The following is a 16,086-nucleotide window of genomic DNA, read 5'->3' on the forward strand; positions in this document are numbered from 1 at the left end:
GATAAGTTTTAGTAAAGCGGATTGGACACTTTAAGTCAACACCAGATTCTCTTGCGGCAGCCGAAAGCTCTGATTGGTTGGAACAATGTGTCATGCGTTTCTATGGAGATGAGGGTCAGTCTGTCTGTGCAGTAGTCCTGTTTTCATTAAACACATAAATCATGACATCTTTATTCCACAGATCATTCATTTGATTATTATTGATCAACATCTGTTTCGACTAGCTTTAATCACAAATAAAGAACTTTGATTAATGAAAAGCGTTCTTCTTCTCCTTCTGGCTCTTCTCCTGGAATGTAAGCAGTCTGAGGAACACCCGACCTTGGCGTTTTCTACACGGGTGTTACTGTGTACAGGGGCAGCTGTGTGGAGCTGAAAATAATGAACTTCATAACGTTACACCAGCAATGCTCCATTCTCTTCCCTCAAACCCTAACAGCCAGGGGCTATGACCTCCCACACGATGGCGTCATTAATACGAATTAATCAAGTAAAAAAGATCCACATGACCCACTTGATGGAAAGGTGGTGAAACATCTTCAGACAACAAGGAAAGTCCAGTTGCTTCTGTTTTCCTTTCTATTGTTTTAACTCTTGGACCACCATGTCCTGGAGGACGGGGAATCTTCACCAACATGAGTAAAGGTTGGTTTATGCTTGACGCGTCCGTGAGGTTCGCACGGCCCAAACTTTCCGCACCGCGCACCTAGGAAATTTTCTAACCACGCGGATGGTCGGACGCGGAAAAACATGGCGGACCGGCAAGAACTAGTATGGCAGAGGTTGGTAAATACAGACATTTCTATGATTCAGCTCTCAGAGATCACCGTGATCAACATGTTGTTAATAATTCTTGGAGAGAAATAGCTCGCACTGTCGGAAAAGACGAGGACGCTGTTAAAAATGCTGGAATGCCATGTTGTAAACAGTAATTTCTACTTCTACTATGGTGTAGTGTTGGATGCATGCCGTAGAGCTCCATGCTGCCCCCTACAGTTTGGGAGAATATTGGCTCACCGCAGAGACGAGCCGCACGAACCATAAACGCTGCGAGTTGTGAAGCGCGTTCCATCCGCGAGCCGAGCGGAAAGTGAACGCGTCGAGCATAAACCAAGCTTAAATGTCGGTGCTGTCTGAATTTAAAACATCGTGAACTTAAATGTCTCTTTTGTTGTTGTTTTTAGTAAATCTGCTGTGGTGTCAAGTATAAATGAATGCCTTGTGAGCCGAGTTTTCTGTGTGAGAAACTCTGAGATGTTTCCAAACCCCACCATGATGTCAAATGTCAAAATGCTTTGTATGGAGCAGCGGTAGGACACTAGTCTCTGCTGGGATAGGTTGACCTTCCAGATGCTTCTCAGAATGTAGATGCGTGTTTCTGGGAGGGGGGCAGGAGATGCCAAGTCTCGATCCTCTCAGCTGCGGTGTCTCCAAACCTTTCTAGACTTTAAGAAAGGTTCAAGACTCACCTTTTTAGTATAGCTTTTAAGTGATTATGATCTATTTTAGCCAGTTTTTACCTTTTTATTTATTTATTTATGTATTTGTAACATATATTTTATCAGTGTTTTATTACTTACTACTCTTAATTAAATAACACATATTTTCTTACATATTTATTTTAACTTGTAATAAATATTAGTTTTAACCAGTCTTAATACTTTGTGGTACAATATTTTATAAATGTAATTATATGTTTCTACTTGGTCATCTTTTATCAGTGTGTTTTATTTAGATTTTTATTTATCAGCTTTTTATGTTTAATTTGTTTCCTAATTCTTATCTTAGTCTCATTAGTAAAGTAGTGTTTCCTCTGTGGGGGCCGGCTGCCCCGGGGGCTGCGGTGGACTGTGGCGGCCGGGGTGCTTCATTTGCCTACTCTTACCAAGGCTGTTGCTGCCAGTCTTGGTGCTCCCGGTGCAGTCGGCTCCTTTGATGGCATTTTCGTCTTCTTCATATACATTACATCTGCACTCAGCCAGCTGCCCTTTCTTTATTGTGTGTGTGCGTGCGTGTGTGTGTGTGTGCGGGGTTTTGAATCTGCTTGGGACGGGATTGAGGGTGGGAGGAGGGAGAAACAAAGGGGATCTCTTATCTGAATCTGTGTGGGAGGGGTGGGAAACCGACTGCTGTCTGGTTGTTTTTAATATTGTAAAGCGCTTTGAGCTGCATTTGCATGAAGAGCGCTTCATAAATATATTTTGATTTGATTTGATTTGAAGATGTCAGAATATCGCAACTGCTTTGGCAGTGAGTGATGTCACTGATCAGCGCCAGAAAACCGTCCACGGACATTAATACCATAAAAAGTTTTATTCTGCCGTACTTCTCACTAAATTTTCTCATTTATCTGCTGCAGGAGGTCTTTGCTTTTCCTCCTGAAGTCGATGATCCTTTATTTTCTGTTTTAATTTCAATCCCACATCAATAACATCACTCGGTCTGCCTAATTTCACCTGTGCAATATTAATCGCCTTCACCCCTCTCTCACCCCCCACTCTGCTTCCATACTTGTCCACAGTCTTGTCACCTCAAGAACTGACTACTGCAATTCACTTCTATTTGGTTTCCCACAAAAGTCCCTCCATAAGCTCCAACTGGTCCAGGATTCTGCTGCACGCGTCATTTCTAAGGCCCTGTCCACACGTAGCCGGGGATCTGCCAAAACGTAGATATTTTTCTACGTTTTGGCCTGTCATCCACACGAAAACGGAGTTTTTTCACACGAAAACGGATCTTTTTAAAAACCCAAAGTGAAGATCTGCGTTTTCTCCGTTTTGGGTGTCTGCGTGTGGACGGACAAAACCGGAGTTTTAAGGTCCGCAACGTCACTTTCCGCGACAAAAAATGCTGACATCACGTGTGCGACCTGTGTTTACACTAGCCGACAGCATGGATGCCCTCAGAGCTGCGCTCGCTTTATCAATTGTCCAAGCGCTTTCTGATTGTTTGTTTTTGCAAGCGGAATTACTGCTCCTTGCGGAAGACCACAGACGAAGGACGAGGTTAAGAACGGGGGAAGTACTGCCACCTACAGGTCTGGCATGTCCTTAACAACGTATTTATCCGGGTACGTGTGGACAGAGTTTTTTTTTTTTAAACGAGGTGGTGTGGATGCAAGTTTTTGGAGGGGCGGATATTCGTTTTTAAAAAAACCCGGCTATGTGTGAACTAGGCCTAAAACCCCTGTGAGTCACCATATCAGCACTGTCCTGCAACAGCTTCACTGGCTTCCTGTTACACGACGCATAGATTTCAAAATCCTTCTCACATTTAAAGCTAGCCACAACCTTTTTCCCCCATACCTGTCTGACCTCATTCACATTATCTCTCCCATCCGTTCCCTCAGATCATCATCCTCTATCACTCCCTCTGTCCCACCTTTCCGTCTCAGCACTATGGGGAGAGGAGCCTTCAGCAGCTCTGCTCCCAGTCTCTGGAATTCTCTCCCTCAAGCCATCCGTAAACTCTGACTCGCTCTCCTCTTTTAAATCTAGAGCCAAAACCCACCTGTTTCAGACTGCATACTGCTAGTGTCACCTTTTCCATCTTCATTGATTTTATTATTTACCGTATTTTCCGGACTATAAGTCGCTACTTTTTCCCCACGCTTTGAACCACGCAGCTTGTAATGAGTTGCAGCTTTAGCTAACCAGAAAGGATGGATGCTGGAAAGTCTAATGAAGGAATGGTTAAAGGAGCACTACGGAAATCGCCCAGGAGGATTTTTTTCACAGTAAAACGGCGCAGCTTGTTTTCCCAGCTTCACCCGGGGATGATGACAGCAACACGAAGAGCGACACTGACATCGCCACAGAAAAGGTATGTGACGAAGCTCTTCTGAGGCTGTTCAACTCCGACACTGACGAAGAGGACTTCAGTGGTTTCAGTGCGCAGGAGGACGATGAATAAACTAATCAATAACTCTTCTGTTTTGTTTGATACTGATCAGTTTTCAATTCAGTGAAGATCTGCGGCTTTTAGCCCGGTGCGGCTTATATTGAGGTGAGCTCTATAGTCCGGAAATTACGGTAATTTGTATTTTTTGGCTTCTGTGTGTGATTTGGTTTCTTTGCTGTTATTTTATTGTTGTAAAGTGTCCTCGTGTCCCTTGAAAGGCGCTTTTAAATAAAATTATTTTTATTATTATTTTTTTAATAAATAAAAAAAAATTCATTATTATTATTATTATTATTATTATTATTACCATTGCTGTTTAGGAGCAGATTGCTTTAGCTAGACACAGCTTCTTTAGGTGCACTGCAGGTCTTGTTGGAACACCTGAACATGTCCTACTACCAACTTCAAGTCTGAACATTTTCTATAAAAATTCAACTGCTGCACATTTTGAAAGCCTAGAAACGGTTTAGACATTCACGTCTGCACTTCTCCTATTAAACAACCACTTTCTGTACTTCAAGGCTGATTGTTATAAAGGTGGCTCCACTAGAAGATGTCACCTTGTTACTAAAATAAGCAGCAGCTGTGATCCTCTGCTAGTCTTTGAAATGATCCCACCATCTATCAGATGGAGAGGAAAAATGAAGAAAATTACGTTTCTATTTCCTGATTAATGTACCCATTTAGGCATCTTCCCTCCTCGAGGATCGTGATGGTGGAACTGCAGAACGAGGACGGTTACGACCACAGACAAGCCCACGATCATCATGGTGCTGGCGAAGTACTGAGCTGAGGAGGAATGACAACAGATCCAAATCAAATACTAAAACATTTTGCTGTAACATGCAATTATAGCCTTTCATTTGATGTTTAGTTCCCAATCTTAACTCATTCACTGCCAATGACGACTAAAGTCGTCATTTGCATTTTTTTTACTGTTTTGAGCATCGGAACGAGCCCCCGCGCTAAGAGAACAAACATCTCAACCCTGAAGCCGATCTTCATCCGCATACGTCACAGATCACATGATCAGGAAGCAGACCATCCATGTGTTAGGAGATCGTTTTGGGCCTTTCCTGTAAAAAAAGTGAGGTGCGAACCGGAAAAGCGTCTGCCGATCACAATTCGACAACGGATTATGAAAGAACGGATAACGCTCGAAACACGCGGCGTCTTCCCGATGTAAGAGGTGAGTCTCCTCTTTGTTTTGGTTGTTTTGACATCGACATCATGCTAGCGCGCAACGTTCTGTGACTCTTAAAAAAAACAGTAAAAACGGTGAGAAACGCTGGCATCGAAGGCCGTTAGTGATCAGGAAACGGCTGACAGTGAATGAGTTAACTTCAGATTTCTCCCGTAAACAATAAATGTGACCTGATAAAAGGGACCACATCATGGAAAATCAGCTTTTTGGAGCTTTTTACCATGTGATATTGTTATTTCCTCATGAAATTAAATAAATAAAAAGACAATCCTGTTTTTGGCTGCGTTCATGCATTTTTCTGTTTCAGCTGCAAATTTAGAGTTTTACTTTGAAAATCCTATAAGGTGTCAGTGGAGACTCATCTCGTCATCAGGTCCTGCTCCTCCCCCGGAAGCTAATCTAATCTGACACCTGTCATCTCCTGGCCACCATAGGACATGTGGCTTAGGGGCTCGACACACGGGAGGCGACAAACGACCGCGAACAGCAAAATTCGTCGCTGTCGCTTTTATTACCTGACACACGGGAGGCGACCCGCGGCAGCGGCCAGCGGCAAAGCCGTCTACGTGTTCTGTTCCGTGGCGAAATCGAAACTTCCGTTGTTTTGTTTGGCTGTGTCAGGTTGGAGGGAATTAAGGTTATTTAAGCGGTTCAGAGTTAATAAAGCGGTAGATATGATGTTTCACAAGGTGCTGCTAGAGTTATGTGAAATCTTACTTCAGATTTTACTATAAAACATAATAATAATCAACTTCTCCTCCATGTTTGCTCGGAGGTGTACGGAGCATCCTGTCCGCTCATTGGTCAGTGAACGAAACCTGCGTTGATTGGTCCTCGTCCGAGCGACAACGATGAAAAGTTGAAAATATTTCACCTTTCTGGGTTCGCGTCGCTGGGTCGCCTGTGCACGACACGTGCACGAGCGCAAAATTTCACACGCACGTTTTTCGCGTTTCGCTCAGTAGGAGGGAGACCCGCAATTATCGCTTTGTCGCGCACGTCTCATTGAAAATGAACGGAAGAGAGGCGAAGTCGCCTCCCGTGTGTCGAGCCCGTAAGGCGAAGGCTGTCATGTCGTTTTGCACAGGTTCGCATCGAGCAGTAACTTCTTTCTTGTTTTTTAGCCACGCTCGCCTGTATTATGTTTTCCTCAGTAAACGGTTTAAAAGTCTTTTTGTTTTTACTTTCTTTCTGTTTCTTAAGCCAGTGTGAGTCCATGTTAGGTGACCCGAGTAAACAAACTAAAATGCTGCTTGGAAACGACCAAATTCAAAGATGTTTAAGCCCTTTTCAGATTGACACTCTGGAATATGTGTGGACAATTCAGTCCGGTTTTTAACCGGAACTGTGTTTTCAGACACACCTTTTGTACCGGAACTAGTCCTTTCGGCTGCCTTCACACAGCAGGGAAGACTTCCAGATGTCTGGGGATCAGACTTATGTTAAGCATAATTCTGCGCACACGAAGACGCATAAGACCTGGATGATGGCGCTCAATGGTTAAAGGAATCACGGAAGCGGTGTGATGCGCTCCGTCGCGCGTCTAGACGGTACCGTAGGAGGCGAGCTGCCATGGTTTGCTGCATGCTACAGGAGCGAGCTATCTAGGAGCACACAGCGTCCCCCGGTCCACTCCTCCTCCCTGTCCGGAACTCGACCTCACCAGTCTGAAGCAGCCACCTTGTCCGTAACAAGTCCGGACCTGTTACCAGGGGCGTCGTCCGGTTTAATTACGGAACACGTTATCCGGATGTTTGTATTCAGACACAAAGGTTTTACGGACAGAGTCCTGAACATTTCCGTTTTTCATGGCCTGTCTGAAGGGGGCTTTAGAGACACAAAATATTTAGCAGAAAAGAATCAATGAAGCTAAACTATAAAAACATGAAATCTACTTCAGTCGGCTAAATAAATGGCCGCAGACACCACCAGGATTCAAACCCACATGGCAGACAGATGCTTTCACTACTGGACGACAATAGCCATACAAATACTGACTCGCCTAACAGACAGAGTTTCACTGAAACAATGGATTTTATTTCCGGGTAGAAACTCAGGCTGATGTAAATAACTCTTATTTAAGATAAACGACTTCTCTATAGCGCCAACGGTAATATTTTATCACTTACTGTGCCTGACTTTGTTCACATAGCATGATACTGGACCCTTAAAGTAAACATGGTAAGACTGCAGCCAACTCATCGGTTTGTTTAGTCAGAGGGAAGTTTTTATCCATGTCAGCTAATCTGAGGTCGAGACCCCCTGAAGGCTGAAAACAGGATGACTAACATGATGTTTCCCATCTGCAATCCAACCAAAACAAAAACACAGCAGAAGCCACAGACACATGAAATTGCACATTATGTGCATTTTGGGAAGCGTGACATCCCGTCTACATGCATCTGATGCAGCTGTTAGCTCACAGAGAAATGGACCAATCAAAGCATCCCATCTGCATGTGAAAGTGTAACTAGAAGCTTCGTGAAAAGCTGTCAGGGCGATTGCTGTGGAGCATTTCAGTTCACTTTATCAGCTCTGCTTTGTCTGCAGTGTGCTGGAACATCCGCTCTCATGAAGAAAACTTGGCTAATGGCTTTGTTTTACGTCGCTGAGCTGCCAGATGATGCAGAGCAGCAATTCTGTCTGCTGCCTCCCCTCTCATCACTTTGCCCGCTGCCTTGTCTTTTCTTGTTTGCATCAGTAGGGCCTCACACAAAACATCATGATGTGTGTCTCCAGCGCTGAGCACAATCTTCACATGCTGAATTAGCAATCAAACGCCCACCTCAAACCCAAACACCACTCCCCAGTCACAACGCGTTAGTCACTCGGTGTGTAGAAAATGTCCGGTGGCGGAAGGTGTAGCTATCTTATTCGGCGGTATGCCCATCATGACCAACTGTCTTAAATCTGCTAACTGACGATTCCTCCCACCTTGTGTAGCTTTCTTCCCGAGTAACTGTACCTCCCTGCAGGCGGTTGGATTAATGTAAAAAAATAAAATGCAAATCAAAAATTTGTTTTGCACTTCTTGAATGACCCATTTTGTGCAAAACCAGGATGGGAAATGATGGAGGTATACATTATCTTTGTCAAACCAAGCTGCTGTAGCATTTCTAGCTCCCCCTCCGGTATCTTCCCTGAGACGCTTCTGCCGGAACCGAAAACCCACTTCACCAAAGGAAACGAGAGAGAGCCAGTCGTCGTTTTCTAGGTCCAAGCGTTGTTCGTTGTCCATGACTTCAAATTTGATTTTTGGGACTCTGGTAGTTTGTCCTAAAGTTGAAGCGGTAGCAGCCGGCTGTTTCTCCTTCTCTGATGTTATTGAGCGGAGAACCTCTCACACCAGCGGTGTTCTGTTGCTAAATACGTAAGTGTGTGATGAGTGGAGGACCCACGGAAGTGCAGAAGTACGGCGGGACCGACAACCAGATTGTTGCTTTTGGTCCGAAACGCGTTATTGGTGGAGGTTTTTATACAAATGTGAGAGATTTCCTTTATTACATTTTTCTTTTATCTCCACAATATATTTATAGCTATACTATGTTAAAACGTTGTTAAGAGGCATGAAAACAATGTTTTAAGATAACCTGTTTTCCAAATTTGCCACTGTCGCACTAAAAAAGACCAGACCTTGTCTCTCAGCGACCAATAGCATTAACTGGATTGGAGCTATTCGTGTTTAGAAGGGTTGGGTTGCTCTGGCAGTCGCTTTCTTGGCGGTCCCTGTCACCATGTGCAGTCAGCTGGTGGGGATGACTCTTAATTAATGCAGCGTTAAATTTAAAGTAGCTCTGAAATGAACAAAACAATAGCTGGTTTTACATTTTTTTATGTCAGTAAGCTGGGGCAGCCATCTTGACTACAAATATGTACTTTCAAATACCTGCAGGTGATGTGGATGACTCTTGGTTATCAACACATTACAGATTAGCTTAAAAGGAACTCCGGCTATGAGGACGTGTGTGCCCTAATGAGCCACAATGTTTCTGTTGTACAAAACTATGTTGTTAGAAACACACAAAATATTGCTATTTATGCATAAATCTGTAATATTTAGTACATTTTTGGACTTACGTAGGACGCCATGTTTTCCGCACCAATGCACTCTGGGGGCGATGACGTATTTTGGTTGCTCTTGGAAGAGTAGCTATTGACGCTAGTGTTTGTTTACGCGCTCACCGTATTAATAATGAAGTAAAATGCTGCCTTGTGCTGCTTTTGGATGTAATTTCCAGTCAGAGGGCAACAAGGGGAGTGATGTGAGTTCACAGCTTTAAGCAGTGGGAAGATGCCTGTGGACGGACACAACTTCCCAAAGATCCGCGGCTGTGTTTCCAACATTTTTCTTGGATGCGTTTGAGGCTTATAGTCGACCACAACTACTTAAAGAGCTCACCAGAGCGTCTGGGTATAAGAGGAGGAGATAACTAAATGCTTTAGCGACCATTTTCCCACACAAGGAGCCCGAACGCCCTCGGAGAGACAAGAGACGCAGGACGCTGTCCTGAGCCAACAACCCGCTCCTGCAGCTGCCGCTTCTGTCACGTTCAGCCAACCATCGGACACGCCACTCGTCACGAATGAAGCTGAACGTTCACCTCTCCCGTCAGTAAAACAAGCAGCAAGTGTAATAACCATCGACATATAAATATCGGACAATGGGTTTCTATAGGCTCCAATATCACGTTTTTGAAGAGAAATGGGAGGTGGCCACCACCGCCATTTTGACCGTGTCACAGTTTCCGTCAAGCCCAGACAATTCCACAAAAGGGAAGAGAGGTGGAGCTGAGGGTGGGGCTGTAAGGCTGGGATCAACTGATGACACCTAGCTACAAGCTAACCTGAAGCTAACGCGGAGGTGGGAGCTAAGCTAACGGAGGTAGCAACCTAGCTACAACCGGAGTTAACTGTGCACAACACCAGAGCTTCTGAGTCAGAGATACGCCGGGCTGACTGCTGGGGAGAACCGGGTGGGACACAGAGGTCTCCCGAGAGCTGCTGAAAGCCGGTGTTCTGGGAATTTCTCCTACCCTGTAAACCATCCTACCCGTTATTACTGAGCATGTGCGCGCATGCGCACAACACAAAAAGGGAATGCTACTCCGCTGTCAACCCATTTTCTAAAGTGCAGCATTATGTTAAATGCACTGGGTTTTACCCTATTACATTTAAATTTCATGGTTAAACAGTACATGTTAAAACCTAAGCTCAGCTCGGCAGTGACCTAAAATACATAAATATAATTTTACTTACCGAAAAAAATGAAGTGGAGACTCCTTGGACGCTCTATTAGTGCAATTAATGCCACAGCAAGTCATTTTGTCCAACAATTGCACAAATAATATCCAAAAAAGAACGCACAAACAGCACAACTACTGGTCTAAGTTGAGAGACGCAAAATCCCGGAACAGTTTCCAGGCCAGACCGAGGCTCTACTGAGGCCTTTCCACGGAGCTAGCTCTGTGGTCACGTGGGTCTAATGCTCATTAATTATACAGAATTTTAGGCTTTTAATACACTTAAACAGAAGAGTGAGAAAAAAAATTCACCCCCTCAGAGTTGTCATGAGTGTAAACTAGATCATTTAAACCTAAAACATGTTCTGGTACCAGGCTGTAAACATGTTTATTTCTGCTGTGAAATTGGTGTTTTTAACATGGGAGTCAATGAGGATTTGCTCGCTTCTGACACCAGCCCCTAGTGGATGAGGGTGGAACTGCTATTTATTTCATTTAAGCGTTTGCTTAAATTTTTCACCCGCATTGTGGGGGCTTGGTAGCAACTCAGTGTTCTCCACATAAATAATATCTGCAACAATGATTAAAGTCGTTTCACTGAATATGTTAATCATCTATGAAGCACACGACAGCTCTGGATGCTAATATCCAACATCATTCATAATTGAATAAGTTTAATCACACGATAGCTTACCGCTAACTTCTGCTGACAAAAATGCGAGCTCTTGAAAACAAACACTCTCCCTCTCGGTTACCATGGAGACGCCCTTGCTGCGCACGCACCTGCGGTTTTGTCCTGCTCTCGCTTCATCCCGCCCTTCTTGCTCTTCTTGTTGATGCTCATTTTGTGAAACGTGGTCAGTGATGTCATCATTAATGTTTCGCTCTGGTTTAAACTGAAAGGCTGAACAGATGACATGCTGACGTCGCTGAACAGTCCCTACGGGGTCCCAAAGCCGGCCGGTGCAACCGAGGTACAACCATGTGACGTCACTACCCAGAGAGCATTACGAAGCTAACAACAATGGCGACCGACGAGTTAAACTGATTTTACATATTTTATAAAAATGAAGACATTAACAAGGTATTTTACACCATTTTAATATAACTGATACTAACATTTATCTTTTAAGAACCACAAAGTTTTGTAACCTGGGTTCCTTTTAAATCCTGGACAAACCTCATCCTGTCAGCATCCTGTTCATGGTTGGATCTTGATCCATCTGGTTCTGTCCCACCATTTTAGACCTTGACTTGTGTTTTGTTTTCCAGAAACTCCTAACCTAACTTCCAGTTTCCTCAACGCCGCCAACAGGTAAAAACACGATGGGACGTCGTCGTCAAGCTTCATAAAAAGTTTGCACTAATTCAACCAATTTTTCTCTTTATAAATCTGAAAATGTCAACCCACAGCAAACGAAACCAGTTCAACATTTTGAAATCTACTTTTATTTTATTCCTAAAAGGATTCTTCTGTCCCACTTTTCCTTCTCCAAAGTGAGTAATAATTAGAGAGGAGTAGCGTCTCACCAATCAGAGGAACCGAGTCGGAAGTGGCGGGCATGATCTCTGCTACCAGCAGCATGAACACCGTCAGAGAAAGCAGCACGGTGATGCCTGGAGACAGATGAGAACAGATAACACATCCTGTCACCCCGCTTCTGCGTGTAAACAACTAAACAAGTGAAGTTTTTGGGTGAAAAAGGGTGTCTTTATCTCAGAATGTTTTGTTTTATTTACGGTGGCTTGTCTCCGCCTCGCTGACGGGGCTGACGTTTTCAGGTCCAGGTGAATGTCTTCTCTGTGCTTATGTTGGTGCTTTTACTCGTCTGCCAGTGATTAATGCCAGACACAAATGCTAATCCACAGCCTTAATGTCGGCATTAGCATAGCGCGATGACAAATAACTGCTTTTGGGACCTGAGCTCATCGAGGCAGGGCAGAAAGACCCATTTTTGTTTCCGTCTACTGTTATAATCATGATTTGTGGTGGTGTGACGTTATTTCTGTGTGTAAGACTTGGTACCCAGCGAGATCTTCTCTCCAGAGTCAGCAGGGAGCAGGAAGACCAGCAGAGCCAGACCAGAGATGAGCACGCAGGGGACAAGCAGGTTGAGGCCGTAGTACAGCGTCCTGCGGCGCATGGTGACAGTGAACGTCACATCAGGGTAGGGCTCCTTACAGCACTCATAATACAGCTCGTTCCGTTTCCCTGGAACACCTGTGGGTCAAGGGAATACGACCGGCGTTCAGCGGACATGTGGACAGTCTAACCCTCTAGGAGAAAGACACGTCTGTTCAGCTTCGTACTTGTTACTTCTTGAGGGGCAGAACTGCAAAACAACACATTGTTAATTCATTATAAAATCCTTGGATTGCCGTTTAAACCAAATCATTAATCAGATTAGATCGACTACATTGAAAAATGTTAATTTTGGGGGAAAAAGGAGATGAAAACATTTCTGTTTAATTTAAAATTTTATTCTAGTCACTTGTCAAACCTTTGCTGTTATAATCCACTACGGTTGTAGATTCCTTTCAAATGCCTTCAGCATGTTTACCGGCTCACATCCATCTATGCTGATGTGCTTCCGGACCACGACAATGTTCTGAGACTCAAAATATAAAAACGAAATGAACTTTAAGTCTGGAAAGGCGACAAGTCTACAAAGAAGATTTCAGTTATGGATTGAGAAACTCGTATATCCTCATCTGCTTCCTGTTTGTGTTTAACAGAAATAATCTGTGTGTTTGGGTGGAGAACGCGAAGCAATACGACCTTGCTCTGATCATAGATGAGTGTGTGTGTGTGTGTGTGTGTGTGTGTGTGTGTGTGTGTGTGTGTGTGTTCAATCAAAGGAACAAGATAACACCAAGTCGTTTGAGATGATTGTGAAATCAGTCAAAATCTTGATTATTAATCAGTTCCTCATGTGCTTGAGTGTTTGTGCACAGGTGTGTGTGTGTGTGTGTGTGTGTGTGTGTGTTTGTGTGTGTGTGTGTGTGCGCGTGTGTGTGTGTGTGTGCGTGTGTGTGTGTGCTTGCGTGTGTGTGTGTGTGTGTGTGTGTGTGTGTGTGTGTGATAATGAGATGAAGAGAGTCTCGTGGTCCACTATCAGGGATGAATTAGAACCAACCTAGAGAAGAATTTATGATTAAACCACCCAGAAGCATTTTGTTAGCACCCCACCCAATTTGTAGATCCTCTCTCTCTCTCTCTCTCTCTCTCTCTCTCTCTCTCTCTCTCTCTCTCTCTCTCTCTCTCTAACTCTCTCTCTCTAACTCTCTCTCTCTCTAACTCTCTCTCTCTCTCTCTCTCTCTCTCTCTCTCTCTCTGTCTCTCTCTCTCTCTCTCTCTGTGTGTGTGTGTGTGTGTGTGTGTGTGTGTGTGTGTGTGTGTGTGTGTGTGTGTGTGTGTGTGTGTGTGTGTGAGGCACCAAAAGTGTGTGTTCTTGGCTACCTCGTATCCCAACTGTCCTGAATTAAGTGAACCTTCTCTAAGACAACTGTCACCTCAAGCAACCCCCCCCTACACACACACACACACACACACACATACTCTCTCTCTCTCTCTCTCTCTGGGCACTGTCTGACACAGTCTGTGTTTCTGTCTCTGGGTTTAACTCCAACAAACTAAACGTGTTAAATAGACCAGGGGTCTCATTTATCAAACATGGCGTAGAGTCCTTACTAAAGCCGTACTTAAGCTCAGCAAAAAAATGTACTTATGCCAAGCAGGTGTGTGATCTATCAAACACGGAGGACGCACAGCTGGATGCAATCTCCGCTTCATAAATCAGAAACTATCTAGAATGTTTCTCAGCTGTTTTTGAGTCACATCCCGCCCTCACCATCCCCACTTACTGCCATAAATAGTCAATGCAAAGTGCCTTGTGGATCTCATGCATATACATAAGCCGGCTGTTGCAGCCAATGACATGGCGACCGTAGATCAAGGCAGATCAAGGAAGCACTATTTCACAGAAGCAGAAGTTGAGGTACGTGTGGGTGAGGTGGAGAAATGAAAGGAAGTACTTTTGCAAAACAAAAAAGAGAAAATCCACGGAGTGGCACAGCGTTGCTGAAGCCGTCAATGCTGACTTCTTCAGCGAGATCTGTGGCGGATATAAAAACAATGGTCCAATCTGGATTTAATCCCCAGACTCCTGGGTGAAAGTCACGCGCGCTAACCAGTCAGCCAAACAGAGGTCTCACCTGTACAAGTAGCCAGGGCGCCTGATCAATCGGGTCACAGTGACAGGACACACACTGTCACAGACGCATGATGTTCCTTCTCAATCTGTCCCCCTGCTGATGTTCTGCATTCTGCGCTTCAGGCTGTGTGTGTGTGTGTGCGTGTGTGTGTGTGTGTGTGTGTGTGTGTGTGTGTGTGTGTGTGTGTGTGTGTGTGTGTACAAGTGATAATGCTGCAGGATTTCATAATTGTATCTTCTCAGCAGCAGCACTGCAGGTGCTCTCCATGTCCAACACGTGCGTAAGCCAGGTCCTTAGTCAACTTAAAGTTGTGCACATTTTTCCGCTAAGTTTTCTTTCATAAATCCCAAAGTTTGCGTGGGAAGTTGCTTACGCAGTTTTCCGACCCGTTTTGTGCGTAAGCAAGCTTGATGAATGAGGCCCCTGGTGAATTACTCACGGTGACGCTGAGACGATGAGAAAACAAAACTCTTTTTGTTTAAAGACTTCTAAAATTCAATGTTTTGACTTCACTCAGATTCTTTTGACTAAAGAGTGAGAAGAACTCTTTAGTCTCGCTGAGCTCTTACCGCTGGAGAAAACATGTAGGATGTAAACTAAACTGGTGCTTGCATCATCCGTGCCCGAGTCCAGACTTTTCTGTGAACAGTGTGCAAATTTTATTGTTGAAGTTTAGTCAAAATATTTGTTTTGTCTTCAGAATGATAATTTGTCTTTTTTGTCAGAACTCAGTTTCATAGTTGAGCTAAACTCTGACGTCCACGATGACATACAGGAAGTAAAAAAAAAAAGCTATTTGCTAATATTTTTAGACATTTAGAAAACTCTAAATAGTTTTTTGTAAAACTTTTTATATAAAATGTTATGCTAACGTGGACGTTCCTGAGAAATAAATATTGCAAAAGGACATGCCACCATGCTGAAACAAATCTGTTTTAGTCACTAAAAACGTCTCGTTTTAAAACTGAAATGATTTTGTTTACCTCAGCAACTTCCTTGATTCAAACAAACACAAACATGCAGAAATGTGTCAATTATTATCAGGTTGATTTCATTTGATTGTGTTTTATTTTTATGTACAGGTTAGGGTTAGGGTTGGCATTACTTAAACTCAAAGAGGACTTTCCCAGTAACCCCCAAATTCCACTACCTCCGCTCCGCTCCGGTCCGCCCCCGCCTTCCGCAGCCGCTCGCTTCCAAACTCAATTTTTACTGGTACCCGCTCTACAACGGCTCCGCTCCGGTGCGGAGACCTGAGGTGGGCAAACAAGCATGCGCGGGATTTTCGAGATCTTGCGATACAGTCCGAGCAATAAACGCGGAAGTTAGATCCAAACACCCGTTGTGTGGGAGAAGCATCGAAATGAACTGTTTAATCTGCCCATCATTTGTGTTGAGAGGTCAGCAGTGTTTGGATCAACAAAGTGTGACTACTTTGATAGTGGAAACTGTATTTATGGCTTACTTTTGTGCATTTAAACTTCAGCCGCCATTGATAGTTGTTAAAAGTTGTTAAACCTGTGCATA

At 44.0% G+C, this 16,086-nt stretch overlaps 1 protein-coding gene across 1 annotated transcript in view; it reads right to left on the bottom strand.

Annotated features, from left to right (window-relative positions):
* LOC139070282 (neuronal acetylcholine receptor subunit alpha-7-like) overlaps nucleotides 1-16,086 on the bottom strand; it is a 69,781-nt gene that overhangs the window by 5,580 nt on the left and 48,115 nt on the right. Inside the window, exons 7-9 of the mRNA XM_070552089.1 lie at nucleotides 12,371-12,565; nucleotides 11,875-11,961; nucleotides 4,580-4,689 (exon numbers count right to left, since the gene is read on the bottom strand). Of these exons, the coding sequence (XP_070408190.1) occupies nucleotides 4,580-4,689; nucleotides 11,875-11,961; nucleotides 12,371-12,565 (392 nt within the window). The remainder of the gene's footprint in view (nucleotides 1-4,579; nucleotides 4,690-11,874; nucleotides 11,962-12,370; nucleotides 12,566-16,086) is intronic.

The sequence above is a fragment of the Nothobranchius furzeri genome, chromosome 6 (genome assembly GCF_043380555.1).
Source record: "Nothobranchius furzeri strain GRZ-AD chromosome 6, NfurGRZ-RIMD1, whole genome shotgun sequence".
In the NCBI taxonomy this organism is placed as follows: Eukaryota; Metazoa; Chordata; class Actinopteri; order Cyprinodontiformes; family Nothobranchiidae; genus Nothobranchius; species Nothobranchius furzeri.